This window comes from Spea bombifrons, chromosome 3 (assembly GCF_027358695.1).
Source record: "Spea bombifrons isolate aSpeBom1 chromosome 3, aSpeBom1.2.pri, whole genome shotgun sequence".
Taxonomy (NCBI): Eukaryota; Metazoa; Chordata; class Amphibia; order Anura; family Pelobatidae; genus Spea; species Spea bombifrons.
This window is the reverse complement of record NC_071089.1, coordinates 69,931,070-69,943,581: the sequence shown is the minus strand read 5'-3', so window position 1 is coordinate 69,943,581 and position 12,512 is coordinate 69,931,070. Positions and strand designations below refer to the sequence as shown.

Below are 12,512 nucleotides of genomic sequence, written 5' to 3'. Positions count from 1 at the left end.
ACCGAGACCAAACAGGGAGACTCGCTGCAGGACTGCTGAAAGGTAAGTACAAGGGGGGGGGGGGTTGATAATAGGGAAGGAGAGGAAGGGTAGATAATGGGGGGGGCGGCAGGGACGGAGGGAGAGGAAGGGTAGATAAGGTGGAGGGGGCGGCATTTTAAAATTCGCCCCAGGTGGCATTTTGCCTTGGGCCGGCCCTGATTATCAAACTCCCAGAGGTTTTTATAGCATAAAGGTGCATTTAAATTTCAAATGCTACCAACTTGCATATTTGTAAACGTTGCTAAAATCCCACCTGACGTTCAAGATCTTGAATCCGTTTGGCATCTGCAGCCCTGTCCTTCAGACGAGTTTGTTGTTGTGCAGATGGATTACCGGCTTGATGTCTGAGCCTTTCCACCTGTGGCACAGTAGTTTAATTAAAGAGACAAGGGAACAGCAACAAGGAACGTTTACAAAATTGGTGTAGTTATAAGTTGTGTAGTTATAAATTATTTTTCAGCTACTTTAGTTACTAAGGCAGGCTACTAATGCATACATTAAGCTCAGCACCGTAAAAATGGATGACAATTAGCTCTGCTACATTGGATATCAACCAGGACTGGGAATGAAAAGCATCACTGGGAACATTTGGACACCAGCCCCATATAGTTTATTGTGTCAGCAAGCTAATGTGCCCACGTGCAAGACCAGGGAGGTAAGTAGAAACCACAGGGCCGCAGAGTGAAAACTGTCAAACAGCACCTCAATTTTACAAGCAACATACCCCACAGTTCCACCTTTGCCCCAAACAGCTTGTCTGTCCCATCTTTGCTACAAGCAACTCAGTGCCCCCAAACAGCCTGCATGTGCCACCTCTGCCCTTGTGAAGCAGCCTGCATGTGCCACCTTCGGCGTCTGTCGAACCGCATGGACATCAGCACGGCCCTGGTGCCAGTGTAGCCCTAATATCAACTAGGCATTTTACGATTTGTTCAGACATAGGAGGTGTTTCACAGGTTAGGATTTTAAATCTACATAGGTCATACAGGTAGCCCCCTGTAACAGGGTTCTTGTTACACACAAATACTATTTGCCAACAGTATTGTATACTTTTTTTACCCAAGCAAACAATGCAATAACCGAATCGGAAGGAACATACCCCACCTAATCTAAACGGCGCATTATGATTAGACACAAATGTATATTACAATTATGCCAGTACCAACCTGCAGAGTTAGGTTCTCTATTTGATCATATGCATCTCTGAGTCTCCCAGCATCCTTATCTAAGAGTTCCTGGTTCTCTGCAAACCACTGCAATTTTTTGTTCAGCTGGTTAATTTCTTGTTTATAAGTCTCTTCCATAATCTTCATTTCATATGATTTATCACCTACAAATTAATTTAAGGGCACAAATGTTATGTTCACATATGTCAATCCTTTTGCAAGATGTGAAGATTACTTATTAATGCCATAAATGGTCACACAAGCTTGCATCAGTATGATTTCATTTACATTGTACAGTAAAGCATTTATCTAAATAGCCTGCATTTTTAACAGCACAGGGAACAGCACAACTGTTTTTACTAGCATCAAAATAAAAACATGGTTTTGAAAATACTGATGCTGATGCATTGTCAATGAACCCACATCAAGTGGACACCACAGATTTCTATGGGGCCCAGTGAAGTTAATGAAGGGCAGAATGCCAGTGGGAACCGCTGGTACACAGAAAACAAATACACACAGCTGCTCAAGCAGTAGCCATTTTATATAATACGAAACCATCGAGCATGGATAACTTTTAATGTTTTGTGTGGGATTTTTTTCTCTTAGTGTCTAGGTATACGTTTCTTACTTTATTTTTTGGATGGCCCTTACCGTTGAGTTGAAAATGAATACTTCATGGATTATCACTGGATGAGGTAGTTAAATAAATAAATAAATAAATCCACACAGGTTGGCACAATTTGAGTACCAAGGGTGTTTCACTGTCCACACTTCTGGCATTCAAAGGATGCTTGGGTGACCTAATCTCCCTACCCTCAACCTTGAGGATATAATGAATCTATCAGCTTACACACAACTCATGCAAATTCACTGCTGCAAACTCACATATTTTACCACTCGCAGTTTAGCAAAAAGACACAAACGAGTTGAAATCACAACTATCCAGTCAACCCTCCCTTTAGTGAACAAGCCCCACTTGTGCCTTAGTAACACTGTATTTCAGTTAGGACTCCCCTCAATGGGAAGCTTTGATGCAACTTTTGAGCTTATGCGCGTTGGTAAAAAACAGTACTAAAGCCTAACATATGTACCGTATTTGCTCGATTATAAGACGACCCTGATTATAAGACGACCCCCCAAAATCTGAATATTAATTTAGGAATAAAAGAAAAAGCCTGAATATAAGACGACTAATCGATAAAATCGATAATAATCGATAATGAAAATCGTTGTCGATTAATCGAATAGATTTTTAATCGATTATAAAAAGTTTTTTTTCAGAGCAAATGCTCTGAAAAACTCCTCTCCTTATATAATCCGACCTCAAACAGAGATCGGATTATAACACTAGAATCCAGATCCCCCGCAACGCTGCAGGGGACCTGGATTCTCCTCACTGTCGGCCGGTCTCTCACTTCCGTCTCTCTCCCCCCTCCCATCTGCCTCCTCCCCCCTCCCATACATCACTCTGCCTCTCTACCCGGCTCTATTGCTGACAGGCACTTTCCCTGCAGCTTCATAGAAGCCTCAGTGTAAGTGAAGGTGAGTAACAGAGTCTGTCTGTGCGATGCAGACCCCCCCCCCCCCCGGCTGACAGAGAATCATCCTCTCTGTCAGCCGGTGAGGGTCTGCATCGCACAGACAGACTCGTTACTGCCCTTCACTTACACTGAGGCTTCTATGAAGCTGCAGTTAAAGTGCCTGTCAGTAACGGAGCCGTGTAGAGAGGCAGAGTGATGTATGGGAGGGGGGGAGGAGTCAGAGTGGTGTATGGGAGGGGGAGGAGCCAGAGTGGTGTATGGGTGAGTTATAGTGGTGTATGGGGGGGTATTATGAATTTCAGGGCATATAGGGGGTATAAGGCATATCGATATTAGGCATATCAGGGGTAAAAGGTATATCAGGGGGCTCAGTTGCATTTCACTGGCATATAAGGAGTATAAGGCATATCAGGGGCACAGTGGCATATCAGGGGGCACAGTGAAATCTGGCATATAAGAGGTATAAGGCATATATGGGGGCAGAGTGGCAAGCTGGAGGTCAGATGTGCATAACTGGGGAAGTTTGGTAAATAAAAAAAATTTAAACAAGGCTTTTTTCTCAGTTTTTATTAAATATGAAAAATAGTTAACATATGAATTAATATACACTGTGTTTGGGTTCTTGTAGCTTTTATTATTATGTCAGTAAAATAAGAAGGTGAATAGAGAGAGGCCATTGCAATAAAGAGATGAAAGTGTAAATTGTACTTTTTTTATTGCAATTTTTCTTCAATTTAAAATAATGTATTTTTTTATCCGATTAATCGAAAAAATAAACGGCCAAAGTTTTACTAGTAAATGTTAATTCATGTAAACTATTTTTTTTTAATAAAAGCTATGATTGAGAAAAATATTTTGTTTTTATTTCCTTTTATTTTCCAAACCTGCCCCCCAGTTATGCACATCTGCCCCCAGGCTTGCCACTCTGCCCCAGAAATGCCTTATACCCCCTATATGCCACTGTGTCCCATGATATGCCTTTTGTGCCACCCTGCCTCCAGAAATGCCTTATACCCCTATATGCCACTCTGGTATTTAGGGGGTTAAAAGCCTATTATGGGGCAGAGTTGCATATAGGGAGGTATAAGGCATTTCAGGAGGCAGAGTGGCCTATAGAGGATTAAAAGGCATTTCTGTAGGAAGAGTGGCGTATAGAGGGTTAAAAGGCATTTCTGGAGACAGAGTGGCATTAAGGGGGTTAAAAGGCATATCATAGAGCATTCTGCCTACAGAAATGCCTTATGCCCCCCACTTAACACCCCCCAAACGTATCGGTGCTTCTGAGTCCCCGGTGCGTAGTCCGGGCAGCGGGTAGACGTCTACGCGATTCGCGTGGGCAACTTCCGCTGCAGCCTGAAGGAGGTGCGGTTTGCAGCGGGGGTTGTCCGCATCCATCGCGCATAGACCCTCTGACTGTCAGACAGAATTCCCCGCAGCGATGCAGGGAACTCTGATCTCTGACAGTCGGGGAAGGTCTGACTGCAGCGCTGCGGGGGATATGGATCTTAGTCTCATAGTCAGACATCTATTTGTGGTCTGATTATATAAGACCCCGATTATAAGACAAGGGGTCTTATAATCGAGCAAATACGGTATTTATTAGTTTGGATTTCGGCGCTTTTGTGGTTGTTGTTTGTTTATTCAATTACATTGTCTTGTCTTTGGATTCAGTAAGGAATATGTATAGGAGATAAAGACCACTTTCAATTAATTCTCAGATCAAATTAACCAACTTACTTCTTTAGTTCTATATATATATATATATATATATATATATATATATATATAGTTCTTCTATAACACAATGTGAAATTCCTCAGTCTGTGTATGTATTTAATGAGAAATTCACAATAATAAATGATTTATCTTTGTCTCATTCTTTAACATCACAAGAACCTGGCATTTTAACAGGGATGTGTAGACTTTTTATATCCACTGTATATAGATATTTATACATATGATTTGATATATTCATACTACTTATTCCAACATTTGTATGTACCTTGCATCTTGTGTATTGTGGCACTGAATTACCTGAAGTGTGACTGAGCTGAGCTTTCGCAAGATCCCGCTGCTTCCTCATCTGAGCCAAATCCACTTCTAAAGCCTGCTTCTCTTGCTTGTGCCTGGAAATCTCATCAAGGAAAGCGGTTTCTCTTTTCTTTAGTTTTTTTAAAAGAGGGAGAAGCTAAGTTAGACGCATACTCACAATTCATGTTATGTATGGCAATGATAACGGCATGAAGTCTAGGTATACGTGGAAGTCTAATGAAAGAATCTGGGTTTCCCGGAGGCCAGGAGAACGCTACCTACTGGAACGCATAGCGCCTAATGTAAAGTTTTGTAGCGTAGGGATAAGAGTGTTCCAGCATAACTGTGGCCCTGTGCATAAAGCAAGTTTTACGAAAGGTTCCATGCCCTGGGCCTAGGGGCCAGCCTCCTCCCTACAGAACATGGGTCCTGGCCTTGGAATGGGTTCTGTTTTTGGGCAGGTGGGTACAGGGGGCCCATTGGGACTACTTCTCCCCCTCGTACAGAGTGCCACATTTTACCAAATTACAGAGACTTTACAGCAGGCATGTCCAAAGTCTGTCTTGAGGGCAAATTGCGGCCCGCATTCCAGACTGATAAGGCCCCCCAGATCTGTTTTTTTTTATATTAAAGGCAGAGTGATTTAACACCTGTTTAGATTTGTCATCCAAGTCACACAATGAAAAGTATGCCGTTTTCAATAAACTTTGCATAAAATAGTTAATTTGCATTTAATTTTAATGGTTCAAAGAATGTCAGGCAAAATGGTCGGCCTTCGCACATGTTCACTTCATCAAATCTGGCACTCTTCGAAAAAAGTTTGGACATGCCTGCTCTACAGGCTGTGGAGCTCGGATGCAGATTTGGGGCACCTGCATTTTGGGAGGGGGTTTATGTGTGGTGTTGTACTCTCCATCAGGTCAGGACTTAAAGGACAGAGACCCCATGGCCAGTATTTATTATGTTGTTGCAGTGCTGTTTACCTGAAGGACATGTAGCTCTGCCATCAATTCTGTATTGTTCTGGTTCTTGGAATCAGAGTCATAGTGGACACGTTGACAATGCATAGATGTTTTATTTATCTGCTCTCTAAGATGTAAAATAGAGAAATATTAGGGAATAATTGATGTGCATAAATACTCATATAAACACCAATCGGGTTGCTAAGTGGACACAAAATAAATATTCACAGTTTTATTTTAGCATAGACATTATGAGGTCTATTCGTGCAAGCTCCTGTTTTGCAGATGGAAATCTATGTCCATGCCGTTCTATGCTTAACAAATCTGCCATCATGCCATCTTTATCCTTTATGCAAACCTCCACTAACAAGCTGGTAACTATGGACAACCAACATGTTAAACACTGTAATTAATAGGCACAATGTTGTGCTTCTTGTTGAGACATTCTAAACCACCTTGAAAAGGAAGGACATAATATGCAATCATAATAGTCTGAACCTTAAAGCCATGTAAGCAATGAACATCTTACTTACTTATCCCATTAAAACTCGTACTTAAGATGTGTAATCGGCAACACTAACCTGTTATGAAGGCATAGACCCTCATTTATCTGTTTAAAAACATATCTAAAATGAGAAATGAATGACCAGCTACCTTTGGAAGAGACTGGGACAGTTGTGTATTATGATCTAGACCAAACAAATCCTAGGAGGCCAGATCCAAGGGGACAGAGGACTCTCTGTTGTTTTACTTTGGACAGTTTTCCTTTTCAGTAGCTTAAATCCCCCTTGTGCTGTTGTTTCCTGGATCGGTTGGGGAGATCAGAGACTGGCCCAGTTACACTACGCAGGTCCTCCATGGCAACATTACCTGGCATTAATATAATTAATTGATGCTGTGAGTTTTCAAATCAGTTATTTTCTTCTATAATAAATGCATTATTACCTTAGAGAAACTAAATCAGCCTTTAACGATTGGTTTTCTTGAAACATCAGCTCTTCGTTTTGCTTATTTCTTGCTTGTAGTTCTTTCACCTGCTGATACAGTCTTTCGTTTTCCTGAAAATAATAGAACCAATGCATCAATAAAGAAACTGTAATGAAAAGGTGAATGTTGAATTAAACATCATTACTATCATTTTTTATATAAGAAAGAAGCTTTGGAGGCAGTTTATAAGACATATGTCAACACATACATGTTAAAGTTTACTTATAATCCAATTTGAAGAGCATGCACATTAGAATCTAGTGATTTATATGAGGCAAATACCTGCTGATAACCCTTAATAAGAGTTTCCTGCTCATCTATTTCTTGGCGTATGAGACGTACATTCTCTTCTGTTACAGGTTCCCCAAGATTGCCAAAAATGAGATTCCTTTTCTTCCCTTTTTCTTCTTCTGCATGTAACTAAAAACACAAGTTTTTTTTTTTAATCTTTTGCTTTAAAAATTTAATTCTTAGCAACTCCGAATCAATACATTATGCCAAACCCAAATACATATTGTTTGAATCTTTTCAACAAAATGCATAGGGATATAATCAACCTGTCACGCTTTCTTAGACTCCGATGTTTGTGAACTAATGTACCTTGGCTTGAAATGTATAATTTTCCTGTTTGAGTTGGTTGAGTTCTGCCTCGTATTTTGCTTTCATTTGTTCTAGTTCCTGAAGAAACACTTCCTCTCTTTTTGAGAGCTCTGCTTTGAGATCTTCTGACTGTATGCGTTCATTGTTCAGTTTAAGCTCTATGCTTTGCAGTCTTTCAAGCACATGGAGGTCTTTGTCACCGCTCTTAGGGGATTGGGCTAAAGCATCCTTTCCCAAATGCATTTCAGATGTTCTTCTCAGTGAATTGTCCTGTCAAAGAACAGTATGGATTTTGAGATAAATTCAATTCAACTATTCATAATGCATACACACTTGTGGTGAACACATGATATTCCTTTTTATTTTGTACATTCTTATTATATGCGCTTCTTACAATACATACATTCAATAGGTATGACAAAACTATAACTGACAAAATAAAAAAACTGATACATTAAGTAAAGAGTCCCCCTGCTCACAATCTAGAGGGGATAGTCATATTCATTACTGGCACATGTTAAATTTGCTCATGACAAACACATGTGGTTTAGGGCAAAATACGTTTACACTATACATAATTTGTCAAACATGCCACTCTAGTATTTTCAATATTTAAGAAGAAAGGGTGATTAATAAAAAGTGGTCGTATCATCATAGCAACTGATGTTTACAATAGCGATAAGACATATTTTCACCAAACTTTATATAGAATCCCCATGGTCTCTTCTGTTGCACGAGTACTTTCCTTTATTGGCTTTTAATAGCTTTTTCCTGAACAGACTGGTTATGTAGGTATAATATGGATTTCATAAAAGGCTAGCACATTCCATAGAACTGTTACATTAAAGGAGAGACTATAAATGAAGCATAACACTAAATTTAACAATCTTTATGTTTCTACTGGAAGTCCATGTTTTTTTTCCAGTATTAGGTATTATAAGCACCTGTTCAGTACTCTTCAGGGTAAACTGTGTGTATACCCCAAATATTTTACAGTAGTCCGTTTTATAGCAATTAACCAAAACCTCTGCACTCAGGTATTCATATTACCAACAAGTCACTTGCCTTGTGCACAAACCCACAAAAAACTGTGCACTCACGGTTATCTATATAGTATATACACACACATATAGAATATATATTTACATTCATATAATACATATTTTTAGCAGTGATCAGCATGTATGCCAAATTACTTCTAGTAGTTTTAAATGCACTCTCACATTTTGTGGATAATACTGCTGTGCAGGACTCTCTGTACTGTTGTCTCTTGGAAAAGTTGGAGTATTCTCTGCAAACCTGATGGTTCTTGTAGATGATAATATTCCTGTAATTCAAATGCGTACACAGCGTAAACAACACTGACATAATGTCATGTGGCTATGTTCATTAATTGGCTCACTGTAGTCAATAATTCTGAACTTCCTAACTCCGTTTTTAGCATTTAACATAAATATTTAAGTCCCACACTGTAATCACAATCATATTCTAAACACCTTCATAAGAAAATAATAGATGGACACATATATAATAAACTATGGTGATATTTAAAAGTATTTGCACAAGATGTTTCACCTAACATAATAAGGATACAATGTATATAGGTTTCATTCTGAGCTTTTGTTTAATCTACCATTTACACGGCAATCTTAATACCCTTCTTATACAATTATTTTTTTACGTTTAAAATAAATAACAAGACAAAATGCAGGGTCCTTATTAATCACAGGGTCGCAAGCGAGTACCACAGGATAATAATTTGCATAGGGCATACTTCTTTCCCAAATACTATGCCCATCTCTTGGGATGTCAGGGGTATTAAAGTAGGATTAATCTAATTTGGGGTTGTAGTACCTAACCACTGCCACTTCTCTCACGCTATTTCCCCAACTTAAATTAATCATCTAGATCATCTAGGCAATATAAACATATATACACATTTCATGGCTGAATGTGAAGACAAAGCGGAAAGGGCAAATGGTTACAATATATATTGGCGGGAAACATGATCATTCTGGCCTTTTGTCTCTGTGCTTGTGCTAAGCTACCTCAATGGCTTTTGTGTACAAGAACATAATTTATATACCCTTTGTCACCTTTTTATCCACAATACAGGTAAGGAAGATAACAGCAGAGAATTCTAGTGAAATAAAATGGCTAAAGCCCGCACTTTTACCACAGGAAACCATTTTCTGTAGGTTGGCTACAGAAAAGTGTTTTGGTGGGACTACACATCAATATTTTGGTATTTCTAGAGTACTTGCTGCACGGCTTGACTTGGATGTGTCAAAAAATCCAACAGTTCAAATGCAATGGTTTAATAGCATTCAACTGATTATTGTAGAGTCAATGTAGATGCTCACAACTACCACACATAGGCCTAGATAGTAATCAAGCATTCAAATTCTCTTTTCGTTAGTTCCACGATTCTGTAACATAACGGACAAGATGCAATACCTTTTAGTCTTCCGTCATTAGTGGACTTTCCTTTATTTTCTGCTGGAGACTTCTTTGAATTCAGTTTTCCACTAAGACTGGGTTGTTTCACATGGGTGCTTGCCTTTCCATATCCGGAGCTTTTAACATGTGTATAATGTGGATTTTGAGGTTTCTTATTAAGTGATGTTGGACTCTTGTCCTGCCTACTAGACGGTTTACTTTGTGGTGAGCCAACATCATGGTTTAACATGCTTTGTGGATCCAGTGAAGCCTAAAAAAGAACACTTGCATTAGTTTCTACATAATAATAACAACTTGACATTAACATCCCTGTGCATATATTCAAGAAATAGAAAAAAAGGAAACAGGCTGGATGTGAGTAGAATTTGTACAGATAATAGACTATAACACTGTAAGCTTGCAAGAGCAGGGCACTCTCCCCCTTTTGTACCAGTATGTTTCAATGTGTGTTAATATCATTGTCATTTTAAATTGTCATTGTTAAATATTGTCAGTGACCTCTATTGTAGCAGTGTTATGGAATCTGCTGGTGCTATATGAATAATGTGTTGTACTCTAACAATAGACTTCACATATAAATCACATGGCAAATCACCGCATACTGATGTCTACATAAAGACAGATTATGTACCATTTGTTACAAAATCATATCCCTTGATTCTACAGGTTAAAAAGTGATCAATCCCAAAAGAATCTCTGTTAGAAGAAAAAATTAAAAAGTGGAAAAAAGAAGATGCTCAAACACCTTCCACTAAAGTTAAATGAATAAAAACCCTTAACAGCCCCAACCCATAAGTTTAAAAATACCTTATTTGCTCGATAATAGGACGACCCTGATTATAAGAAGACCCCACCAAAACTTGAATATTAATTTAGGAAATAAAGAAAAAGCCTGAATATAAGACCATCCTATAGGAAAAAAAGCTTTACTAGTAAATAGTAATTCACATATAAACGATATTTAATAAAAACTATGACTGAGAAAAATGCATTTTTTGTTTTTATTTCCTTTTATTTGTCAACCTGCCAACAGTTATGCACATTTCCTTATACCCTCTATATGCCACTGTGCCCCCAGATAAGCCTTATACCCCTATATGCAACTCAGCCTCCCAGATAAGCCTTATACCCCCCTACATGCCACTCTGCCCCCCCAGAAATGCCTCATAGCCCCCTATATGCCACTCTGCCCCCTAATATGCCACTGTGCCCCCTCCAGACTTACCAATGCATCCCAGACTTGGACCCCAGTTCCCCGTGCTCCAGACTCCTTGGTGTCTCTTGGGGGCAGACGGTGAACATCTGCGCGATGCACGTAGACAACCTCCGTGTGATCCATGTGATGCCGGCGCACCGTCACAGAAGTCCCAGCGGAGGTGCCGGCAGAAGCGGCTGCCAGAGAGGAGGATCCAGGTCCCCTGCAGTGCTGCAGGGGATCTGGATCTTAGTCTTATATGCAAACCTCTATCTGAGGTCCGATTATAAGATGAGGGGTATTTTTTCATTTGCTCTGGAAAAACACCTTGTCTTATATTCGAGCAAATATGTAATTGAAAACCATGTTGCTATTGTATCCACATATATATTACGGTTTAATATTTTTATATCTAAGCGAGAACATGTGAATAGTAACATACTTACTTGTCGGTTAACTTTATCTTGGTGCACTACATGAGTATTTGCATAACCTGGGCCTTTAGGGAATCTGTGGGAATCGTGAGCAATCAAATGTTTCTTGTTTTCAGAGAACTCATTTTCAGATGGTGAAAAGTTGTTTCTTGATTCTACATTTTCACTTTTCCATTCATGCAAATAATCAAAAATCTGTTTCTCCTGTACTTTTCCAGCTGCTTTGTTGTCCTTGTATTGAAGTAATCCGTAGTCAGTCTGCATAAGTAAGCTGCGTAGAAAGGATTTAATTAGCTTTTCACACATATATAAATAACAAGTATATCTATGCATAAACATTTTTTGGTATATGTGGGAGAAATTATGCACAGACCCATGTATACCAAAAGCATACGTTAATGCTTGCAGTTAGTTATGATAAATCATTTTATAGAACATGGTTGTGGTGGATATTTGAGTAAATGACCCATATGCACTGCAGAGTCTCATGAAGCATCGTCATGGACAATGGGGGCTGGAACATTGTCCATGCTTAATCTCATGTTGTCGGGTTGTAAGAGTTCTGTTTCAATTCTGTTTTTACTCCATCAAAATGTAGATATTAAAGTAATAATACTAAAATGGCATAAACCCTAAAACACTCTTAATATATGTGAATGGATGTATTTTCAGTTCCTTAAAATTGTAAATTGAGATTACCTGACAGGTTTGACTTCAGAATAATCGCTATTACTGGAGTTCACTCTTATAGGCTGCATTAGTTCATCTACAGTACGTATATCTTAAAAATAAAAAACAAAAAGATAGTGACCACAAAACATGTACAACACTATAAAGCCCCAAAATAAACAGATATCATTCGTTCTTCATTTCAATAACATAGATACTGATCCATGACTCTGCTTCAACTGAACAAATGACCAACTTACTCTAAATTATGAGTATTAAATATAGAATGGTATTATAAGCAGTTATGACCTACCTTGTCTTAAAATTTCCCTAATACCGCATTTTGCAGTTCGGTGATTTATACAAAGGTGTTTGCAGATCTTTTTTTTTTTTTTTTAAAAAATACACTGTGAAATACTTGT

At 38.8% G+C, this 12,512-nt stretch overlaps 1 protein-coding gene across 2 annotated transcripts in view; it reads right to left on the bottom strand.

Moving 5' to 3' along the window:
- CEP162 (centrosomal protein 162) overlaps positions 1 to 12,512 on the bottom strand; it is a 55,576-nt gene that overhangs the window by 13,437 nt on the left and 29,627 nt on the right. For both annotated transcript variants that reach the window (XM_053461341.1, XM_053461344.1), the window contains exons 11-21: positions 12,121 to 12,202; positions 11,434 to 11,692; positions 9,790 to 10,042; positions 8,556 to 8,659; positions 7,333 to 7,602; positions 7,015 to 7,152; positions 6,691 to 6,803; positions 5,767 to 5,872; positions 4,787 to 4,913; positions 1,209 to 1,372; positions 296 to 400 (exon numbers count right to left, since the gene is read on the bottom strand). In XM_053461341.1, the coding sequence (XP_053317316.1) occupies positions 296 to 400; positions 1,209 to 1,372; positions 4,787 to 4,913; positions 5,767 to 5,872; positions 6,691 to 6,803; positions 7,015 to 7,152; positions 7,333 to 7,602; positions 8,556 to 8,659; positions 9,790 to 10,042; positions 11,434 to 11,692; positions 12,121 to 12,202 (1,721 nt within the window). The remainder of the gene's footprint in view (positions 1 to 295; positions 401 to 1,208; positions 1,373 to 4,786; positions 4,914 to 5,766; positions 5,873 to 6,690; positions 6,804 to 7,014; positions 7,153 to 7,332; positions 7,603 to 8,555; positions 8,660 to 9,789; positions 10,043 to 11,433; positions 11,693 to 12,120; positions 12,203 to 12,512) is intronic.